The 23,326-nt window shown below is 42.2% G+C and overlaps 1 protein-coding gene across 6 annotated transcripts in view; it reads left to right on the top strand.

The window, feature by feature from the left end:
• The window catches only part of HSPBAP1 (HSPB1 associated protein 1), a 59,699-nt gene extending 47,971 nt beyond the window's left edge, over window positions 1-11,728 (top strand). For 5 of the 6 annotated variants that reach the window (XM_034785213.1, XM_034785219.1, XM_034785216.1 and 2 more), the window contains 3 exons: window positions 6,567-6,650; window positions 10,700-10,810; window positions 10,997-11,728. In XM_034785213.1, coding sequence (XP_034641104.1) covers window positions 6,567-6,650; window positions 10,700-10,810; window positions 10,997-11,551 — 750 coding nt within the window. In that variant the 3' untranslated portion in view covers window positions 11,552-11,728. The remainder of the gene's footprint in view (window positions 1-6,566; window positions 6,651-10,699; window positions 10,811-10,996) is intronic. The other variant, XM_034785218.1, reaches the window with a different exon arrangement.
• Window positions 11,729-23,326: the final 11,598 nt, after the last annotated feature.

The following is a 23,326-nucleotide window of genomic DNA, read 5'->3' as shown; positions in this document are numbered from 1 at the left end:
GGGGGGGGTGGGAGGAGGAAGCTGCTCCGGAGTCCAGCCCGGGACTTTCCTGCAGCCCTCCCAGATGCTCGCTCTGCCGGGGGAGGGGGAAATCCCGGACATTGTGAGTGCTTTACAAATTCCCCCCGGACGCTATTTTTAGCACACAAAAGGAGGACATGTCCGGGTAAATCCGGACGAATGGTAACCCTAGATACATTCATTCACCAAACCCATGTGTTTTCACCCAAAATGCTGCTGTTCTGGTTTCTTTGTTCAAAGATGATTTAATGTGTCCAAAAAATACAAAAAAACTTTTAAAAAAAGAAAAGCCTGAGCCACATCGTATTCTCCCTTCATCCTCTTCCTTTCTCTACCTTTTCCTGGACTCCTTCCAGAGTAATAAGAGGCTTAAATTTAATGCCTCTAAAATACTTTAAGATGGTATATAATTGCAAAGAATTATTGATCATTGTTTCCCTACGCCCCACCTCCCGTTACTGTCTCCTCCTAACTTCTCAGGCTCTGGTGCATCCCCCATGTCATGTGATCAGTAGAAAAGAATCACAGAACCGAGGCACTGTCTTCCAACAGTGAAGAAAGAGCTTTATCAAAATAAGGAAAACAGAATAAAGAATCACTAACACTCTGTCTTTCTCTCTCCCCCTCTGCTTCATTGTGTGGCTTCTGCTAGAACATCTCACAACTCCCCTCCTCCCTGGCTTCCTGCTAATATTGTAAACAAACAGTATACATGTCCTCACACCAGCCTCTCTTTCCACAATCAGTAATTCTGCTAAGTTCTTTGAGGGTCTTTGTTCTGTGTTTGTACAACACCTAGCGTAATGGGGTCCTGGTCCGTCACTCGGGTTCCTGGGTCCTACTGCAATACAAATAACAAAATAATACCCCAAACAACACTGTGACTTCAGGTGGGGCCAGGTCATGAACTCTTTACTTTGTTCTTCCCCAGCCCTTCGGCAGGCAAAACTCCCACTGATTTCAATGAGGGTTTTACCTGAGTAACCAGCTTTTTAGCACTTCAGGAATTGGCCCCAAGTAATAAGAAGCAAGAGCAGATAAATTCTTGATAAACAAAGTTCCTGTCTCCACATAAATACGCTTGAAAATAAAGAGCAGGTCAGGAATACAGGAAACATAATATATTCAAGCTCTTGTTAAAAGTCAGTAAAATGTTCAGGCTCAGAGGGTAGATTAAAATATTTAAAGGGATTTTGCTGTAACTGGGAGTTTGAGTGATTTTAACTTAAGAAGAATCCAGAAGTGTCGGAGGTGAGGCCATTCGATTAACCTGGATAAAACAACTCTTCTGGGGGCAGCAGTGCATGTGGCTGCAGATCAGCCTCTCACGCTGCCCTACGGAGTGGGCTCGTGCTAACACCGTGCAGCATCTGCTTGGCTCAGTTAAACATCAGAACAAGTCTATCAGGTACAGAAAAGTTGGACGAGGTGGAGCAGCTGGTAGTGGATTTATGCCATTATCGATGTTGAGCTGCCAGAATAGGTTGCCTCAAAAAAATGTTCACTTCGATCCGCAAAATATGTGAAAAATCCCTGGCTGAATCACCTTCCCCATGGAAAAAAAACCCATCAGCTCCACTCCTCCCTGTACCCATCAATAAGGAAATCTACTAACTACATACTGTTTCCTCCCATTCCATCAATCCTTCCATCCCCTGGTCTAGTACCTCTTGACCCACCATTTTGTCCCCTCCCAGGTATTTCACTGAGGCTGCTCAAGATGGCTCCCCTACCAGATAGCTGTTGCTTACTGCTGCAGCTGTGATAGCAGCCCAGTTCTCCTGCAGTGTGTGAGAAGAAGTGGAGACAAGCCAAGCTGTTGTGAATGGGAGGACGGGAGAACCTTGTGGTGCACCGCCCTACCAAGGTACGTTTACATTGCAATAAAAACCCAGGACACCAAGTCTCAGAGCCTAGGTCAAACTGACTTGGGCTTGTAGGGCTAAAAATCACATTGTAGATATCTGAGACCCACCCCCCTCACAAGGTTTCAGACCCCAGGCTCCAGTCCAAGCATCTACACTGCCATTTTTTAGCTCTGCAGCCTGAGCTCCACAAGCCCAAGTCAGCTGTCCTGGGCCAGCTGTGGTTGTGCCATGGGTCTTTTTATTACAGTGTAGACGTACTCTTTAAGAGGCTCTCTTGAAGGATGTAAGAACGGGATAGCTCTGTCAGCATCTGCCACAGTTGCCGCAATAGTGGGTGCACTCAGAGTGGGAAGACCACTGTAATAAGCTGAGCTGGCCTTGGAATTTTTAAATTGCCACCTTCACCACCCAAGTTCTCTGTGCATCACTTTCTGATTACCAAATATCTCTTTGTGACAAGCAGTGATTACTTGCATATACATACTTCGCTCCTTGGGCTTTTTATTTCTTTAAAAAGCAAGAATATCAGCACCTTACATTTGCTGTAAGTTTCAGTAGCAGTTCCAACCCATTATGTGGCTCTGGATATACAAATCCATCATTCCATTTACTCTATAGAAGTTATCTCTGTATCTGTGCTCTAATGTTTTGCCCTTTCATTTTATCTTTTTCAGGAGATTTGTGCAAATGCGTTTAGTTTGCCTTTATCTGCGATGAGCTATATCTGCCATCCACTAGCCAAAATATTACAATTATCTGAGTTGCTTCTATCTGATTGTTTGTTATTTAGTTTTGTATCTTTCTTTTCCAACCCCTGCAACCAAGTGGCGTGAGCGAAAAGCATGCCAACAGCGAATTCTTTCTCAGCTTGACATTATTCTGTCTGTGCTTTGCTTTTTGACTTAACCTTTCACCAACGTCCGTAGATCTGTACGCTAAACATTTATCCCTGTTCCTTCAATTTCACTGTGGTTTACCAGCATGTTTCCCATTGATTTTCAGATGTTGTTAAATATGTATGCTCCACTTTGAAGGAGCACAAAGGTATGGAACTCTGTTTTGTTTCATTTGGAGATCTGATGAAGTTTTTGCTTTCCTTTCTGTAAAACTAGGCATATGAAGATCCCTACCTTTCCATTTCTCTTTCTGATCTGAAATATTCCCCGTGTTCAGCCGTTTTTGTTCCCTTAGGGGCTGTCCATAATTTATGTAACTCATTAGGGCAGATGGTGCCCAATCTTATTACACAGGAGGGCAATCTAAACCTAAGCACAACCTTGCGTGGGCCAAACAGATTCAGCATATTTTAATAAGATTTAAAGTCACCTGTATTGATTTATATTTTAAATCCTTCTTGTTTCATCTGTGTTTAGATTGAAACAACCTATGTACAGTACTGTCTATTTACATCATTTTAGTTTACACAAGTGTGTAAACATGATGACAAAATGCTAATGAATCAGCTATTAGTATACTGTGTTGAAGCAGACCACGGGCCTTATGAAATGCTCTGGTGGGCCGTGTATGGCCCGCGGGCTGTAGGTTGGGTATCCCTGCACTAAAGGGTGGATGGGTCTTTAATTTTGTGTGTTTTGTTTCAGTGTTAAAGTGTTCAAGGGATGGAGGGGTCTTGAAAAAATCACCAAAAAATGTGTTACATAATTTATGTAAGCCCCATACAGGTTATTTTTTGCACACAGGTGACTGTGATCACTTTTTTGCTATGTCTTGCAACTTCCCTAAAGATTTGCCTATTACCTTTAATAATTTCACATTTCTTGCTAGCATAAATTCTGATTTTAATGATCATATGCTTACTAAACCCAGCTGTTCTCGCTGCTTCTTATTTATGTTTCCTACTTTTCCTCTTGCAGTCAAAGCTTTGTAGCTGCCCCAAAAATTCTGTAAGGAAACAGTGCTGGCTCCAGATATATACATCCTTTACAATTATTACATTTGATGTAATGGCACATGAAATCCCCTCTTCTGCTCCTGCAACCAGAGACCAGCCACACCGAAAGGCCAGACTGCCTTCACAACCTTCCTTTCCTTACATCCAATACATTTCTCCAAACAGCACCTTGTATTTAAGCATTTCTGCACTTACCAATTTATGTTATCTTGCTTTTGCTTCCTTGCCATCACCCTTTCCCTAGTACTCAGGAGACCAGGGTTCTAGTCCTAGCTCTGCCATTGATTTGTTACATGATGTTAAACAAGTCACTTCTCCCTGTGCCTCCGTTTCCTCATCTGTAAAATGGGAATAATCCTGTTAAGTATGGCCAACGTTCTTTGGCTGTATACATGTAGCCATATTAAAACACACCATTGTTTGCTTGCTGTAAGCTTATCAGGCGATCCAGACAGCTCTGTATTTGTGGCCTCTCCCCTTCATTATTTCCCACTCCCCAATTTTTGTGTCCTCTGCAACTTTATCATAGATGGGGGGAAAAAAACATAAAATCATTAATAAATAGCATAGGCCAAGAACTGATTCCTGTGGGACTCTACTAGAAACACACCTGCTCAATGACGATTCTCCATTTACAATTACATTTAAGACCTATCGGCCAGCTTTAAATCCATTTCATGTGTGCCATGTTAATTTTATATTGGTCTAGTTATTTTAATCAAATCCCAAGTGTGACCCCAAGTCAAATGTCGTACAGAAGTCTAAGAATATTATATCCTTCCCTCTTCTCTCTACTCCCCCTTCCTGTCACCAGCTAATATATCAGAACTTTCAAAGTGAAATCCTGGTCAATAGGAGTTTTACTGTTGACATCAGTGGGGCCAGGATTTCACCCTGCACCTTAGGGCCTGTTTCTCATTTATTCTGATGCTCATTCACACCGCTCTGGAAGTATAAAGGAAGCATAAATTACACTCCTGAGTGATGGTGTGAAGTGGCCTTAATGTAAATGAGTATTGGGTGCTTAGAGTTTTGCTATTGACTTTGGTAGATCAAGTTCAAACTCTAAAACTGGGTACTATAGTCATAGATTCTGAGACCAGAGAGGACCTTGGCATCTAGTCTGACCTCCTGTATAATACAGGCCATAGAACTTCTCTGATTCCATTGTGATCCATCTCTAGCAACTGGAAGGATCTGTAACATCTTTGGACTTCTGCACCACATCTACATTTTAACATTTGGTTTGCTTAATGGCAAGTATGCATTGTGCTCACAGCTGCATGATTCGGTCTGTTCTTGCTCAGATCAGCCGCTTACTCTGGTCTGTAAGCTGCATGAGGTTAAGGTGACTTTCTGAATATTCTTGACCCTCAAACATCTATAGCCTTTCGCTTGTTTTAAATGGAAACTTGTGAGCCGTATTTCAGCTCATCATCCAAAATTAACCCAGGCTCACAGCCCTGATGCTACATTTATGCAGGTGCTTAATTGACTTAAATGAGACCACTCATGTCCATAAAGTTAAATGTGTAAGTAAGTGTTTGTAGAACGGGGGCCTCATTGGTCTTTTTCCACATAGTTTTCTAGTCAACCCACTACTGTATTATCTGAAAAGGTGGTTATCTTGATGATAGGACATTCTTATAAGTAATTTGTGTCTAGCAAGAAAAAAAAATGGCTATAGTTCAGATAAAAATCATTGCTGCTTTCCCCTTACTGAAGTGTATATTTTTACTGTCTCTATAGTCCAACCATTTTCTTACCTGTTCAGAAACAGTCTTTTATGCTGTTCTTGATAACCCTATGTTAATCTAGTGTTCTGCAATCTATAAAGCTAGCACTATATCATCAAAACAACATTAATGTCTTTGTACCATAAAAGCCAAGGTTTAAAATCAATTTTATGTCAAAAATATCACACTAATATAGTAATATAGCTCTGATCTAAACTAGATAGTCATGATTTTTTAGGGCATCTTATTTTTTAAATAGTCTACTAAATTTGACAAGTGTAATAAAGGATAGTTATTCACCAGAATTAGAGCTGCACATTATTAATCACTTAGAAGAACTTTAGAATACTGACTTCCTGGGGAAGCCAGCTTGGCAGTCTTTATAGAGAAACTGGAAAACCTACTAAACTGGAGAGTCTACAAAGAGTCCTTGCTCAGCAGGGTATGGTTAGGACTTTCTCTAATGTCCTGCTAAGCCAGCTGGCAGCTTCTTATGCCTCTGGCCCTCACTTAACTGAAACAGTTATGAGGTTACAACCCGGTTTCAGATCAGAGGATTTTGGATAAGAGGTAGTACAGGACTGTGTCCACTGTCATACACAGTAGCTACTGACCTTGTGAAACAGTGGAATATGCTGAGCTTGAGGGAGAAATGAAAGTCAGACCCCCTGCATTGTAGACCTGGCTAACCTCTTACGTGACCTTGGGCAAATCATTTAACCTCTGTGTGTCCATCTACATAGAAAGCATGCTGTTACCTCACAGGTGAAATGTATTTGTGTTTGAACTCTTTGGATGAAAGGTATATACAAATAACATTTGCTTTCTTTTAATGATTCTGGGTACAGTATGGTGCTTTGCTAATGAGACCATACCATCATTTTTGCCTGACTGGGAATACTCTTCTAACTTCCTTTTAAATAAGGGAAATATTCCTGTTACACTAGAGGTTTAGTAGACCGTTTGCTACAGTATTTGAAAAAGGAAGATTCCTGCTGCTATTCTAATGACTGTGTCCCTTCATTTCAGGTCCTGTTTGTTCCCAGACACTGGTGGCACTATGTAGAAAGCATTGACCCCATCACAGTCAGTATAAACTCTTGGATTGAACTGGTACGTTCCTTTTAAGAGATGGCTATGGGGTTCTTAAGCTACAAAGCATATGCCATATAGTGTAGGCTCACTGGTTAAAAATAAATAATTCTGCCCCACATCTGATGACACGATGAGCCACAGAGTGGTTTATAATCTAACGTTTTCATAGCACTTTTCATCCAGAGGGATCCCAACACACTTTACAGACTTGTGTTTATGGAAGGATTATTTATCACCCATCACTAGAATGCAGCCATGCTGGGCCAATACATTGCACAACTGTTTGTGTTTGCCTGGATGTTTTTAGTAAGGAAGCAGAAGAACTTCTCTAACTAATACTACAGAGGGGAATTTGACCAGGTCACAGAGTTATCACATGTCTGCTCTTGAGGAAGGAGCTTTAATCATGCATCCACTGGCCCAGCTCTTCCTCTAAATCCTTACACTGGGCTACAAGGAGCCTAGTAGAGGCTCCCTTAATCTTGCCCCATGCCTAGCAGCTGCATTCATGGCTTGGCAAGGGAGTAGGCAGGCTCTACCCCTGAACAACATGATCAGTCAGACTTTACATGAATAAGGATTTGAAGGCTCAGAATTTAAGGCCCCGATTGAGCAAAGCACTTGAACTCAAGCATGTCCTTACATTCACCCTATTCAGCAAAGCAATTAAATACATGCTTAATTTTAAACTGACTTTAATGGGACAAAAAAAGCATATGCTTATGTCCCATTGAAGTCACAGGTTAACATTTAAGCATGTGTTTAATTGCTTTGCTGAACAGGATGGACTTAAGTATGAGCTTGACGCCTTTTCTGTTCAGCAAAGCATATGCTTAAGTGCTTTGCCAGATCAGGGCCTAAATGACAAACAAAATGGCAAAGAATACGACTACCTGGAATGTTTAATTCACATCTTCCTGAGAGTGGAGATTGTGCTTGTATTGGATTTTCTGGCTTAGTTAATTTCTCTTTTCTCTAGGCGTTGATTTTTTACTGTGTTTGGAACGATCACATATCTATTGGTTAACAGTGATATAGTCTCAATACTCCACAATGTTTTTAAATCCAAATCATGTTATCATGAATACTATTGCAGTATGAAATACTATTAAAGTGGCTAAAAAAACAGGCTTTACTAGGACAGAAATCTGTGAAGTACCGAATGAGTTATACAGGGCTGGCCCCTTTTCTGGGCCATCTTCTGGCATCTTTATACTGCTCTGGAAGAACAGAGAGGTTCAAACCTGGGTGGATCCTCCTATGAAAGAATTCTCATTGTAAGGGATATTCAGCTATAAGAACAATGTGTAGCAGTCCTATGCCAGTCGCTTACACAGTGTCACGTACAGGGGGCATCTAGGAACACTGCATTCCCTCTGTTCTGGGTCAGCAAGGCAGCCTACAGGCAGCCATTCAAGGCTGTCATAAATTTGTACAGGCCCTGAGGCAGTTCTGATTTGTGCCAGCGACTGGGGGGGCCTCGGTCAGTGTCTAGTATGTAAAGGTGACTTAAAGCCCCCTCCTCATCCCTAAACTGGGCTCCGCCTCTTTAAGTGCACCACTCAGGAGTTGAAGGTCGGAGTCGGGCCCATTGTACGAGACAGATAAATACAGAATGATAGAGCTATTTGTTGGGCATATTTTTGTTTCCTTTCCCTTACTATTTTCTCATTTTGTTATCCACTGGTACAATAAAATGGAGCCAAATTCTGCAACCCTTCCTAAGGCAAAGCTCTGACTAAACACAATGGGAGTCCAATTTGAATAGAGTCTGTTGGAGTTTCCTAATAAGATATCAAAAATTAAAAGGCCCCACAAACAAAATAAATGACTTTGGCTAATAAGCAAATTGCACAGTAGTTGAACCTTAGAAAGGAGCGCATGTAATCATTGCGGCACAGGTGACAAGTCGATTACAGCCTATTATCCCTGCAGATGACAGCAACATTGTTTTTAGATGTGGGCAATCCATCTAGGAAAAGAATTCATGACACGGGCACTAAAATATAATATTGAGAACGTTTCCATTACCCATTCAAGCAGTGCTCTCACTTGGAGCTGTAACCAGCCGCTTTCACTTTGACAGATGCGTGTCATGCCAGCATCATCCTAGTGATACCATTAATTATTTTGCCAAGACTTTTTAGAATAAGAGTAGAAGTTTAATTTGTTTTCAACATAATGTGACAGATTCAAGCCCTGCTTTCTAACGAACTAAGTCACATGATTAATGCGGCCCCAGGATTTAGCACAGTCGGATGACTCCCAAGATCACAATACCTTGAAAAATATTAACCGTGTACATGTGTAGTTTTGCAAAGGGATTGCTCAGTGCAACAAAAATAAGTCTACTCACAGGACTGCAGGCTGGGAACGTGCTGCTTTATTTTACTACATCACAACAGAGCCTAGAAGGGAAGGGGGAGTCAATTCCCTCTAACTAGACAAGAAGAGAGGAATAGAGCGTGGCTGCTACTCTGAGTAACCCAGTTAACCCTTGATAACAACTTTACTATATGTAGAAATCAGGATGTTGTCATTTTGGCAGGGAGGAGGTTTTTATGAAAGAACATTAATAAATGTGAACAGATACCCCCATATGACAGCCCCCCACACACCACCAATGGCAGAATTTTGTCCTAAAACTAGTGTGCAGAAATGAAGATAGATTATTTTTCTGCGTGAATTCCAGGTTCTACTGTGAAACTCCAAGATGCATTACAGCCTTTAACACCCTTCCCAGCAAGATATAAGGCTTGACACATCCTAATGTTTCAAACCCCCAACCCAAAATTTTACAGTCCATGGCTGGCTGGCTGGCTCATACTTATGGTACATCTTCCTTTTTTTTCCTGCTTTTCCCCCTAAGAGCCCAAGTGACTCTTAAATTATCTGTCCATTTCTGTTGTACTCATCACTGTGATAGCTGAGTGCTAATCAACACCACACACCCTGATCAACCGCCTTCCCTTCTAACTACCCCTCCACTGCCTCTAAGCTATTCAGTTAAATAGAAAGTGGAAGACAACAGACTGTCGTTTAAAATTATGTTTCTCTGTTCTAAAAGCCCACATTAGCCCATGTCTAGCTGGCCAAGGGATGAAGGAAGAATTCAAGGTCTGTACCACGCAAGAATCAATTACAAGAACCCCATACAACTCTTAATCTTTCTATAATTTTTCATTTTATTTTTTGGGAATGTCATGTTATTTTGTGTTATCCTGCCTGCCAGGAGAGTGGGAGGCCCTGCGGTATTGCAGAGCGAGCCTGCCCTGCACTCACCCCACAGCGGCAGCTCCTGTCTCACAGGCCTGGGCCCCGGTTCTCCTTTCTGGTCATTGCAATCTGGCATGCAGGGTCACAGTGCCACTCAGATTTGACCCAGGTGTCCCTCCATCATGACCAGGGAGTGGCTGGACCAAACTGGAGTAGGCCCCCAGGCCTGGCCCCGTGAGACAGGAGCTGCCACTGTGGGATGAGTTTTGTTTTATGTCATTTTATACATTCTCTTCACATTTGCAAAGCTGTATCAATTACTGATTTTTTAGTTTAGCAGAAGCCCATCAGCATCCTTCCGGGAAGGAAACATTTGTTTTTCCTTCTGTTGCTATTTAAAACTGCAACAACATATTAGTGGGCTTCTGTTACTGTCAAATGACAACAAGCTTCCTGAATTTTCATAGGACTTAGTCCTGTGCCTTAGTAGCCCCAAGGTATTTGCTATCTCACAGTAATATCCTTTGTGGTTCAAGTGTTTAAAATATTTATATGTATAATTTTGTAAAATGCTATTGGGGTCCATCTAGATTAAAGGGGCTATATAAATGCATATCATCAGAAATTCAACAGCATTCATATTCTGTATAATTTATGAGGTATCAGATTTAATTAACAAAATAATCCCTCTTGCAACCTCTTCTTCATGTAAGTAATCCCATGATTTCTTGTGTTAAGAAGGATTTTCAAGATAAGGCTCTTGGTTTGGTCCTTTCCAAGGTCCTCCAAGGCTTTCTAAAGGGTGCAAAATGCCACATTTTCTCCATTTACCTTTTATTTTCTTGGGATAGGATGCAGACCACAAAGCCCGGGTGGAAGAGGCAATAACTCGAACACTAGTGTGTGCCATAAAATCTGCAGAAAACCCCAGTCCTGTGGATGCCTGGCTGAATCCTACAGAAGTAAGCTCCTTCTTGTTTCCATTAGCAGCAATAGCCTGGAGTTACTGACATTTGTTTTAAACTTACTAGGAGTCTTTTTTTTCCTGGGTAATAAATTAAGTGCCTTTCATACAGCTAAGAAGCAGCATAGCATTGACTAGAAACGTACAGCTTGTTCACTATGTTTATTTTTGTTTGCTTGTTTAGGTCGAGGCAACATCCCATGAAATCAATCTTCAGTACTTAAATGGAGCAATGTCTGCATATTTAGAATATCAAAAGGTAACTGTATCAGAGGACAGAGATCCCAGCACCCATGATACAGAGAAGGAGGCATCTTCATGTAAAAGAAGGAAAATACAAGTCAACCCCAAACCAGAGGACTATAAATCAGGAACCCATGAAGCTGGTTTTACAGTGGTTAAAGCAAAAAAGTTGGAGAAAATACCTTTTGGGGTGCATCTTATTCCAGTATTACCACGGTCTCAAGAAGCAAGCTTAGTGGGGGCGGGAGCAGCGGAAAGTGACTCTAGAGACTGTCTCAGCAAAAATGAAGAAGGACATTTTGGAAAATCTTGCTGCACGAGGAAGCAATCGGTAATGAGTAATGACTGCGAAACACTTGCAGCTCAAACAGATTCAGACAGCACTGCAAACTCTTCACAAATGGCCATTTCTACAAATGACTTGTTAGATTGTTTGGTTAATCCACAAGTCGTCAGTTTAGTGGCTGGTCTCTTGTTGGAGAGAGAGAGAGTTTGATAGAGTATTTTATCATTTCTAAAATAAAGAGGAAACTGGCAGGCTTGTTCTGGGTTTTTTAACTCACTAGTAATTGAATATTTTACTTTTGTTAAAAAAATTTGCATATTTTTAAGATATAGACAAGTATGCTTGGGAATGCATGTAAGGCCCCAGACCAGCACCATATTTCAAATGGTTAAATGGCAGAATAAAAATGAATACCTGAAACAAGAATAAATAAATAACATTAGGCAGAGACAACTAATAGAGATAAAACAAAGCCCCTTTGGGATCCATCTGATTAGAAATATAAAATACCCAGCGGCTACACAATTGTCCCCTGATTGGGTTACAACATGGTTCCAATTTGTGGAGTGTATCTTAAGTGTCCTGTAACCTAATAATTCGTTTAAACCTATAACAGATATGTGGAGCCTCAATTTATATGGGGTTCAAACAAACTCATGCACAGGCTAATGAGAGAATGAGTCCGACAGTAGGCACTGGTGTACTTCTATGCCTCCTATTCTCTGCCTGTATCTCATAATAGTCTAGTTTCCTGGGGGTTGCAATACTTGGGTCTAATTTCAGTTGTTGGGTTTAGTGTGTGGGTTCTGGGTGGTGCTGATGGACTGTGATATACAGCAACAGAGGGTCCTGTGGCACCTTTGAGACTCAGATTCAGACTAACATGGCTACCCCTCTGATACTGTGATATACAGGAGGTCAGACTAGATGATCTGATGGTCCCTTATGGCCTTAAATGCTATGACTCTATGAGTGGAGCCTAGAAATTGATACACACCTGGACAACAGATTCTTAGTACGTGGCAAAAAAACTACGCCTGAGGTGAACACCAGCACTTGGTCCCAGAGTATCCTGTCACTGAAACAGGCGTAATCCTGCGAAAGGCAATAACTATGGGGAGTTAAGATCTTGTAGCACCCAGTACTTTATGGCCATGGTCAAAACTGGAAAACAACAGATTAGGATGTAATTAATCCACTTCAGCATTTCATGGAATGTTGGGCTTGATTTAGCGGCGCAGACACAGCAATAACTGTACCTGAAAGGAAGTTTCATCCCAGGGGAAAAACAGCTGTCGTCTACCAGATAGTAGGGCAGCTTCAATCTCCGAACCAAAGCTGCCTGGGAGATGTATTGAATCATGCACTACTTCGGTACACTAACCCTATTCTCTCTCCAGCCAGTGCTGGCTGGCTCCAATAAAAAGTTCTGTGGTGGGGTGGGAAAAGAACCTACAGGGAACAGGAGGTGGTCCTCAGGTAGGTTGGGCTACAGCACAGGGAAATATAGCCAAGAAGATAGTTTTACAATGAGGATTTAAAAAGAGTCAGGAAAGGAATAGTACATGAAATGGAAAATGCATGAAAACCAGCTACTCCATATGAAATATGAAAAAATGTTAGTGCTGTAAGTTCTGCAGTCCTCCCTCGGCTCAGACCCTCTGAGCGGCTGTTCAGATCATAGCAAATTTGAATCCCTCTTCATACAGTGGGCTATTTTAGACTCATTAATTTGTTTTTTCAGCAGGTTTCCAGGGAAGTTGGGAGGAAATCCATCTTTGTATATCCTGGAAAAAGCATATTTTATTTTCTCCGGTCCACAGCAAGGGTCTGTTCACAAGTTTAGAAGCTGTGCAGAATCTTTTTGAAGCTACGGTGTTGCTCTCTGAAGCATGGTCTTGGGGATTAACACATGGTGAACTCAGTGTTGTTTTCACCATAGGATATGTCTAGCTGGAGGATCTTCGCAAGAACATTTCAATAAAACACAGTTGGGAAAGTCACTTAAAATTCCCCTGAAATGCTTAATGTCTTTGCTTGACCCGCGGCAGCACTTCAGAATGGCACTTGTCCTAATTATAGCTTCAGACAGATTCTTTTGGGAATAACGTCTGCAGTTATTAAGGTGACAAACCGGTTTCCTGTTTTACCCATTGATAGCTCTCTTAAGCACCCAACCTTTTGGCCTGAAATTTTCTTGGCCTGATCTCTGCCCAATGGTGCTATTTTCACACAAGTCACTTTCCAACTGTTTTTGAGTTATGGAAGTCATAGGGGTGAAGATTCTCTTCATCTGCAGTTGTACAGTTCCCAGCGCTGTGTTGCCCTGATCCTGTTTCAGGCCTTTGAGTGCTACAGCTAATAATAATAATACTGGGGTGAGAAACACTTTTCCAGTCATTAAAAAAATAAAACCCTTTTTGAAGAGGGTTAGAGAAAAATGAATGGAGGTGGAAATTTGAAATGGTGCAGAGATATGTTCCTTACTGAGCGTTTGGGGGTCAGATTCTTTACTACTGACATGAGTAAGGGTTGCAGGATTGGGCCCTTGTCCTTTGGGAGGAGGGAGGGAATTAAAATTAGAATAAAATTATAACCAGTTGGGAAAAGTCACTTCTGAGAATTCTCAGTGGAAATTAAGAATTTCAGCGGAGTTTAAAATGTGGTTCTGCTCTGAAAAATGACTCATTGCATTAGGAGGTTGGGAGGCATATTTGTTGTCTCTCTCTGCCCTAAATGTGCTCAGTTCACAAGTAAAATCCTCTTTATCTAATTCCCAGTCCTACACACTCAACCATGGCCCCAGAACCAAGATGGGTTCTTTCCTTTTTCTTCTTTATTATCAGTCACAAAGATTGCAGGCCAAATTGGGTCACTTATTACATTTATACAAACCCCCTGTCTGTTTAATGCCCTCAGTGGTAATGCCTCAGTGAGATTGCACAGGTGTGAGAGACTGGAAGTTAGTAAACCATTCTGTTGATGAATGACCCAGAGTAGAATCCACTTCATTTACCGGTCTGTGTGTTGGTGATGCCATGCCAGGAGGTCTAAGAAGTAGTTAGAAACTTATTGTAGTGGCATCTGCTGCCTTTAGTGACTCACTCGGCACCCTGGGAGCAGATCTGTAGAGTAAGAAGGTGCAGTTTTTACATAGTCACTTTTCATAATAAAACCACGCTCTACTGAAGCTCCATCCCCTTTGTCACATTGCTACAGTTGCTCTCTTCTCAGCCTGACCACAGGCATTGGGCACAGACAGAGGCTGCTGCTGGGAACATTTGCATAAGGTGAGAGATATTGTAAATGTTTCATTCAAATACACTCAGTGAAAATCCTCATGAAGAAAGCTTTTATATCTGAGAGAGGGTACATTCACGGGGTGGGAAGAATGAGCAGATCCTCGGGTGCAGGGCTACTACATTTGGCAAGGTCTAAGCTTGCTTAGAAAAAGTTCTTTTTTATTATTGCAAAGATAACTTCAGATATCACAGGGCTAGAGCTTTTTATATTAATGTGAAAGATTTCCCAACTCTGTATGTCAGAATGTCTGTCCTTGAGAAGGCTTATAGACTCCTAAAGATCCTAACACGATCTCCCCATGGGCAAAAACCCAGATATTGGTACAGGAGGGCCTACCTTTAAAAGAGTCTGCATAGCAGGGAAAGCCATTGCCCCAGCACTGAATTGTATGCATTAGGCTAGAGAGAGAAACATCACTCATTGCTCTAAACAAACATTCAATCTGTCCGCAGAGAGCAGCGTTTTTATGTCTCGCCAGGTGTGGACCATGATTAACGGATGAGGCTACAGTCAGAGATCGTTATCTGGGGAGGCCAGAGCAGATCGGTTTACAATGCTAGGTAAAAGCACCAGAAGGGCTTCACGTCTCAGAGGCGGACTATAAAAATCAGAGTCATACTCAGTGCAAGTGGTTATGGAGAGAAAAATTACCACAGATGAATGGAGTCATGTATGGCAAATGGCCCATGGACTAATAGGAGGGAAATTTACAGTTCCATGAGCCAATTCAGAGTATACAGAAGACCATGATTTCTGACTCTCTTGTCAGGTGCCTGCATACAGGAGTTTGAATAACTTTCTACATATTAAGAGTGTTTAAACAAACTGAGTTCTGACCTTTTTAATGACAGCCTGTTTGGACAATGAGGTGGGAGCTGAGTCCTCATAGACCCAAGGCTAAGGAAGGTGAAGACCGATGTTCTAGCTATTTTTCTATACAATAATTATAATTTTTATTTCAAAAGAATATAGACCATGGATTTCCTGATATCTTTTATCCTTACCGAAGTAAAGATTTTATAAGGTAGTGGTTATAAAGTGTATACAGCTAATCCTAATACCATTACCAAGGTACCATGATGGTTAACCCTTAAACTACAGTTCTCACCCTTCCTCTGGCCCCTTTCCCTGGGCGAAAGGCCCAGAGAAGTGAAAAGGGCTCTGAAAGCTCCATATTCAGCACTGGGGGAGATAAGTCCTCAGGATGGCTTATGGCTCTCGCAAGGCCTGGCGTTGGGAGCGTGCCAGGCGTAGGACAGGAGGCTGCTACCAAGGGTGTGGCTGCAGCATTGTGGGGATTCTGCACAGTGCTGTAGCCCATAAGGTAGTCCAAGGAGGCTGCCAAATGCTGAGACAGGCCCCAGGGCTCCCTAAATTCTGCTGAGGACTCCAGCACCTGGAGCAACCCAGGATTGGGAAGGCATAAATATGGTTTAAAATCACTTTAGCCCCCGCTCCCTGGCTGCAAATTCTGTGCCATGTCACTTAGAGCAGTATTTTTGCCATTGACTGGAGGCGGCCAGGATGTCTCCCTAGGTTTGTAAGCAGGCTCATAGAGGGACGCATTTCTCGGAGTATAGTGGGAGGGAAGCAGGGTGCTTTTCCAGTAGTGTGTGTGTGGGGGGGTTCCCTAGGAAGACTTTGCTGGCTGCAAGGACTGGCGTCAGAGCAACTGACAGGACAGTCCTGCTGGAGGAGGTTGTGGGAGGCGTAAGTAGCAACAAAAAGGGCTGGGAGCTCATAGGATCAAGCTGTTGTGGGGGCTTGTCTGGCCTAGTAAAGCAGACAAGCAGTTTTGCCAGTATCCAGAAGAGTAACGTCACTCATGGTGTCTGAAGGGTTAATGTTTAATTAATGTTTCTAGTGCCCAGTCTACACACAAAGTTGCACCGGTGTAACTCAAAGGGTGTTTTAAAATTGTTTTAGTTACATCAATGTCAGTTTCTGAATGGACACTCTTAATAGGACTTCAGCCTGGTTTATAGCCATTTAGCTTGTGTTGATCCCTTACTTACTGAAGCTAAATGGCTAGAAACCAGACTGAAATCAAATTAAGAATGGCTTGCAGGAGTTTGCACTGATTTAACTCCATCTATATTAAAAACAGATTCTAGTTAAGCCCATGTAACTTTGCATGAAATCCTAGCTCCATTGACCTCAATGGCAAAACTCTTTCTTTTTTGGGGACAGGATTTTTGTGCATAGCCAAGACCTGTAAAAGGAAGAGAGATTTCCCAAAAGTCCCACAGGCCAAGATTTGTAAAGATTTGTAAAGGTATTTCGGTGTTGCTCCACTCAGAGCTGCAAGGCCTACATGATTTATATGGCTATGTCCAATTTTCAAAAGTGACTTAGGCACTTAAGCACCTGTAAGTCTCATTGACTGTCAGTAAAACTTAGGCTCCAAAGGCCCACATTATTAAAGTTCTTTAGGCACCTTACAGCCATTGATCACAGTCAAATGCTGAAGTTTTGCTCTGTCACTGTTAAAGCTACCTTGGAAAGCCTGGACAAGTGCAAGCTAACTTTTGCATACTTAAGTGAGATAATTTAGCTATCAATGTACCAGAAGATGACAGGAACTGAAAACTCCTATATCAAAGCAAGATAAACTTCCCCATTCCCTTTGCAGACCCTTTAAAACAGCCCTAGTAACTTTCTGTCCTCAAACACGAAGGGAGCTGAACTTATTTAGGATGTCTGCAAAAATAGTCACATCTTTTAGGGGAAAACAAAACACCCAAGCAATTAGGTTTCTTACAAATTTTTGCTCCCTTCTTGTAAACCTTTTTCTCCATTACAGAAGCGTCATTTCACAAGTTACCATTTTACTTCATGTCATTAATTAGTTCCCTGTATTTAAATTTTGTTCCCTTTGTATGTCTCATGACTTCCTGTATTTATTTGAGGTCACAACGCAATTGTGCTAAAGAACAATGGCATATGTTATGCTTCAGCATTAGACAGAAGTTGGAATGTTCAACTAATAATGAATTTGGCATATTGATGAGGCAACGTGAATGCTTGCACAGCCCTAATTGCTTATGGTAATGGCAGCCTCTTTATTTGTAATATTTTGCTGACACCATTTTTTACAACACTGGCTTAAAAAATAATCCATCACAAATGTGTGACACAGCCATCTACCATCTACTGCATCATCACAGTGTCTCTCTACCTCTCACCTTCGTCTGCCTTGTTCTCCTAACTAGGAATCTGATCCTGCAATGCGATGCAGATAGGCAGACAAAGCCGCACACGGAGCCCCGGTGATCATCAGCATGACAATTCTTTGCTCTGACAATTCACTGTAACCAAGATGAGTCTATTTTAGTGACTGGGGCCATAAGGAAGGATTTTGCAGTGTACACCTCTTGCAATAGTTGAAGGTGGTAGAAAGGAACCGTCCTGTTTTAAATAAAATACACACAAGATTTAGGAGCTCAGTTTTGGGGACATTCCTAGGGGACACCTCACTAAATCACCATCCAGTTTATTTAATCCATCTGATCAGCGGTTTTTATCTCTTCTACCTTGGCAGTCTCAACACAGAATCCAAAATCTGAATGGGCATGAAGACAGAATTACTGTATCTAGAGAGGGAGCTAGGGTAGACCTTAACCAGCTCAATCGAGGTACAAAGCATTACTTTTTACCTGTGCTAGGGAACAGGTCATGGTCCAGCCTGACTTCAACTTTTTTCCTGTCTCGACAACCCCTATGTAGCTAAAAATGTGATATCGCTGCTGGGAGTTTTAATATCTGGGCTGCAGTTATTTTGGGAATGAAGTTGCCACATCATATGAGTGAGTTGGTTAGGTTGGATAAACTAGGAACCCAGGACCACCACGTCTTGTTGACTAGATTACTGGGCGCTTTTAGCGAACACTCGAACTCAACATTAAGGCAAAGGGCTAGCAGCTATATTTAAAACATCTAGCTTTGCCTGAGACCTACATGGCACTTACTAAAGTTTCTAGTACGCCTGCTCCCAGGATCATTTACTTCTGTATAGAGGACACCTGGCACCTTGCGGGCAAATAAATTGACGGGCCCCCATTTAAAGGCGTTTGAAGCATGTACTGTGATGTCCCAGTAAAACCTGATACAAAGTGTTTGGGGGTAGACTTTGCTTTTTTGGTTTTTCCAAAGCCCTAGAAAGGGGATCTTTTCAGGATGTTCCAACGGGTATTGCAACCCTGGAAAATCAATTTAAAATAAAAACACATTTTTCCAAAGAATGGAAGCCGAGAACATTGATCTCTAAACCCACATTCTTAAAAAGAAAGCACATCTCTCCCCAGGAAGGCTGTGAAGTTTATTTGCAAAAAGCTCTAGCGTATTTTTCCTCTCTTGCTGCTGCTGTTTTAACCCCTTATATACTGGCATTCTACCGAACCACTGCAACTGGAGAGCACGTCTGAGTTTCCGAGACAACAAGTGGGCTAAACTCCTGTGCTAAATTTCTCTCTTCCAATCATTACAATGTCCCTCCCCCCATTGCCCCCCAGCTCAGGAGATGGCTATTCAAAAGGCTTAGAAATGCTAGACGGCAAAATTCACCATTTTCATTTAACCAATGCTGCCCTTGTTCTGAGTCCTGGCAAAGCATACGAATCCAATCCAATTAGTAACAGCCTTTACAAAGCTGACTGAAAAACCACCATTAAAGTGAAAAATGATGTTGTGTAAATAAAAGGCAGAGCAGGCAGGGCCATAATACAACTTACTGCCAGCCCAGAACGAACCGCCTTATAACTTATGAGGAGCTCTGCCTTGAACGGGTTTTAGCCTGTTTCCTCATGAGTGGTAATACAATACCTCTGCCCGGCATTCTGTATTGTTTGAGCTTTGTCTTTTGTCAAAAGAGATTAGACTCCTTGCCCTAGCTTTCTGTCATGTAGCAATAGTTCACTGCAATGTAGTTTAATTCCTTGTTTGCAGCTACATTGAAAGCAAAACAGGAGATCCGTGTTCTGCTCTGCACATAGACCATTGCCATTTTATCCAAGAGTTCCTTCTGTCTCCACATTGAATCCTCACATCTTCTGTCCCGCAGCAACCATCAAGATAATGTCTGTGGGGGGCACAACTTCGTAAGAAGCTTTGTCAATAGCTTTTAGGTTATTCTGAGTGGGACCATGGCTAGGGCTAGAGGCCTGATTCAGAAAGGCACTGAAGCATGTGTTTTAATACAGCCAAATGCTGAGACCTACGATTGCAGGTTATACCTACAGGGTGGGAGACTGTCTTGGAAAGCAGTGACTCAGAGAAGGACTTAGGGGGTCATCCTAGACAATCTCCTCAACACGAGCTCCCAGTGCAATGCTCGGGCCAAAAGGGCTGATGCACTCCTTCCATGTATAAAAAGGTAAATATCAAGTAGAAGTAGAGAAGTGATTTTTGCCTCTGTACACGGCACCAGTGAGACCCCAATGAGAACACTGTGTTCCAGTTCTGGTGTCAACACCTCAAGAAGGATGTGGAAATTCTGCCGGGAATTTGGGAGTTGGGGGGCACAAAAATGGACCAGGGGTTGGAAAACAAGCCTTACAATCAAGTATCAGAGGGGTAGCCGTGTTAGTCTGGATCTGTAAAAGCAGCAGAGTCCTGTGGCACCTTATAGACTAACAGACGTTTTGGAGCATGAGCTTTCGTGGGTGAATACCCACTTCGTTGGATGCATGATTTCAAGCCTTACAATGTGATGCTTAAGGAGCTCAACTTATTCAGTTTATCAAAAAGAAGGTTAAGAGGTGACTTGATCTCTGGGTATATAGGTCCTCACACATGGAAAAAAGATCTGATAATGGGGAGTTTTCAATCTTGCAGAAAAAGGCATAAGACGATCCAGTGGTCAGACGCTGAAATTAGACACATTCAACCTTGAAATAAGATGTGATTTCCTAGCAATAAGTGTAATTAAACATAGGAAGAGCTTATCAGGGGAGGTGGCGGACTCACCATTGCTTGGAGTCTGAAGTGAGATTAGATATTTTTCTAAAAGCTATGCTTTAATCCGGCTTCTGGGAGAAATTCTATGGATGATGCCTGCAGGGGCACAGGTTGGGTGGGCACGGTGGTCCTTTCTGGCCTTGGCATTTGTAAATCTAGGAGTGTCCCGCCCCGGTTCATCCCCGGCCTTCATGGGCCATGGGGGGAATGGAATTGACTGCATTGTCTTCAACAGACTCATAACATTTGCAGCTCTGGATTAAGACAATGGCGTAATCAAATCTCATGCTTCAAGTGATCAATTGGTCATCTGCAGGGGGTCAAGAAGGAATTTCTCCCCCTCTATCCCCCAGTACATAATTGGTCAGATGTATTCTGAGTATTTTTGTTTTGGTTTGGTTGGGGTTTTTTTGCCTTCCTCTGAAGCATCAGAGATTAGCCACAGCTGGAGGTGGGACACTAGACAGGGTGGAGCAGGGTTCTGCGGTGGTACACACAATCCTCTTTTTGAGATGCCCAGCTGGTGTGTCTTGCTGATTTGCATGGGGTCAAATCAATCACTAGATTTGTGTTTAGGAAGGAATTTTCACCCTTGGCAGATTGGCAGGGACCTGGGAGTTTTTCCACCTTCCTCTACTGCGCAGGGTATGGATCAACTGGGTAAATCTCACCTAATCAGTTCCTTGCCATTACGGGTTCTTGGACATTGGGGGCACAGCGGCCTCTTCTGCTCTTGACCTGTGGCGCACAACAGTTTAGTCTCCCCAGGACTGACTTAAATCATTGGGCTGAGTACAGGGCTATCTGGGTGAAATTCGGTGGTCTCTAATATACAGGAGGTCAGGCTAGATGATCTAATGGTCCCTTCTGGCCTTAACCTATGAAAGCACGTCTGATTTTAGTCATGTGTGTAGTTCCAGTGCCAACAAAGGGATTTCCCATGAGGTTAAGTGCCTTGCTGAATCAGGGCTAAAATGCAACAGTCCTGCTGTAACAGAACCAAGAGGACCAAGGTGTAACTATCCCCGGAATCTGGGCCCCAAAACATCAAACGGTGCTCACTGCTTTCGAGCTCAGATGTCATATCCGTCCCATGGCATTCTCTATGGCTGTAGGCCACAATGTTGTCATTTTTAACTTCAGGGTAATGTTTAAAACTCTACTAGACAAAGCACCGGAAACAACCTTTCACTGGCTGGAGACAGAAGGGAGAGGGAAGAAGATGACTGTGATGCACGGCTAGAAAGGGCTAAATAATCCTGCAAAATAAATAACCCTCAAAAGACTGGGGAGATAATGTGGTTTTGTGTATTTACATATGTCTGAGTAGGGTCAATAATGTAACCAACAGTCCCGGTCTATGCTGTATTCTGATAGTTCAGAGATCAAAAGAACATCCAAGCATTTAAATGAATTGTAAACATGGGATATCTTGGTATTCATCTCTCTTTGAAATGTGCTGTGAATGGTGGAGGAACAAGCAAATTGCCTTATGTTAATTCTATAGCTAAGTACTGGTGATGGACCTCCTTCAAAATCATCCTAATTACCTTTTGAACTCCAACTTGTCAAAAGACATGAAAAAAAGATCCTTGGGTGCTGATTCTGTCACCTCAGATCTGCTTAAGCTTCATTGGGGGACGTTTGAGTCGCAAGACTGAGGTCCCAGTTATGCTGGTCCACCCTGAATAGGATATTTGGCCATTGGACTATAATCTATGAACTATTTCTGAAAGAACTCTTTGCAACTACAAAGCTCACCATTTCTGCTATGAATCTGAACCTCAGTGCATTGAGCTCATGTCTGTATATATATCGCTCTTTTAACCATACTTTTTTGTTTTTTTAATACATTTTAGTTTAGTTAATAAAAATTGGCTGTACCGTGTATTTGGCTGAGATCTGAAAGAGTCATTAACCTGGGAGGTAATATGTCCAATCCTTTGGGATTGTTAGAACCTTTTCTTTTATGTGAGGAAATAAGCTTTTCAGAAATCATCATATTTGACTTAGGTACCTAGAGGGAGGCATAAGGCTGGATCGCTTTAAGGGAACTGTGTTGTTTGGACTTCTGAGTAACCAGTAAGGTAATAAAGAAGCTGTTTTATGCTGGCTTGGTAAATCTAAGTATTGGAATATCCACCAGCTTTTGGGGGATTGTCTGCCCCATTCTTTGCAGTTCACCCTAATTGAGTGACCACAGATGGCTCCCACTGGGACCCCGGTCACAATACCCTAACAGGCCTTTGCCATTTCTAGTGCCTACAAGAATTAATTAGCTGGGCTAGTTGATGGTCGACTGTTTATGCATCTACTGCATGGGCTGATTACAGTAATTGTTACGCTGTATGTTAAAGCCAAAAACATCACATCCAGCGAAAAGCAATCAGGACCAATTAATGAAGATGTAATTTCCCCAGATGCTGCTATTAACATAATTCACAATGGTCCTAGCAACATGAATATAATTAACCCAGTTAACGACAATTCTTGGCATTGCTACATTGGGCCTGGGCCTGCTCCTGCAAACAGAGGAGTCCCATTGATTTCAGCACCCAAGCTGTATTACTAAAGGCCATCTCCATGTTGTTCTCCCACATTCAACTGCAGGCTTTCTTCCACTTGCCCCATATGCCTGCAAAACCCTTCCCTAAGTTGGTCTGACGCACCCATCCCTTCTTCATGTTCCTTAATATTGATTATTTGTATGACTGCAGCACCTAGGGG

Source organism: Trachemys scripta, chromosome 11 (assembly GCF_013100865.1).
Source record: "Trachemys scripta elegans isolate TJP31775 chromosome 11, CAS_Tse_1.0, whole genome shotgun sequence".
NCBI lineage: Eukaryota > Metazoa > Chordata > Testudines > Emydidae > Trachemys > Trachemys scripta.
The sequence above is the reverse complement of the archived record's forward strand: the minus strand, read 5'-3'. Positions and strand labels throughout refer to the sequence as shown.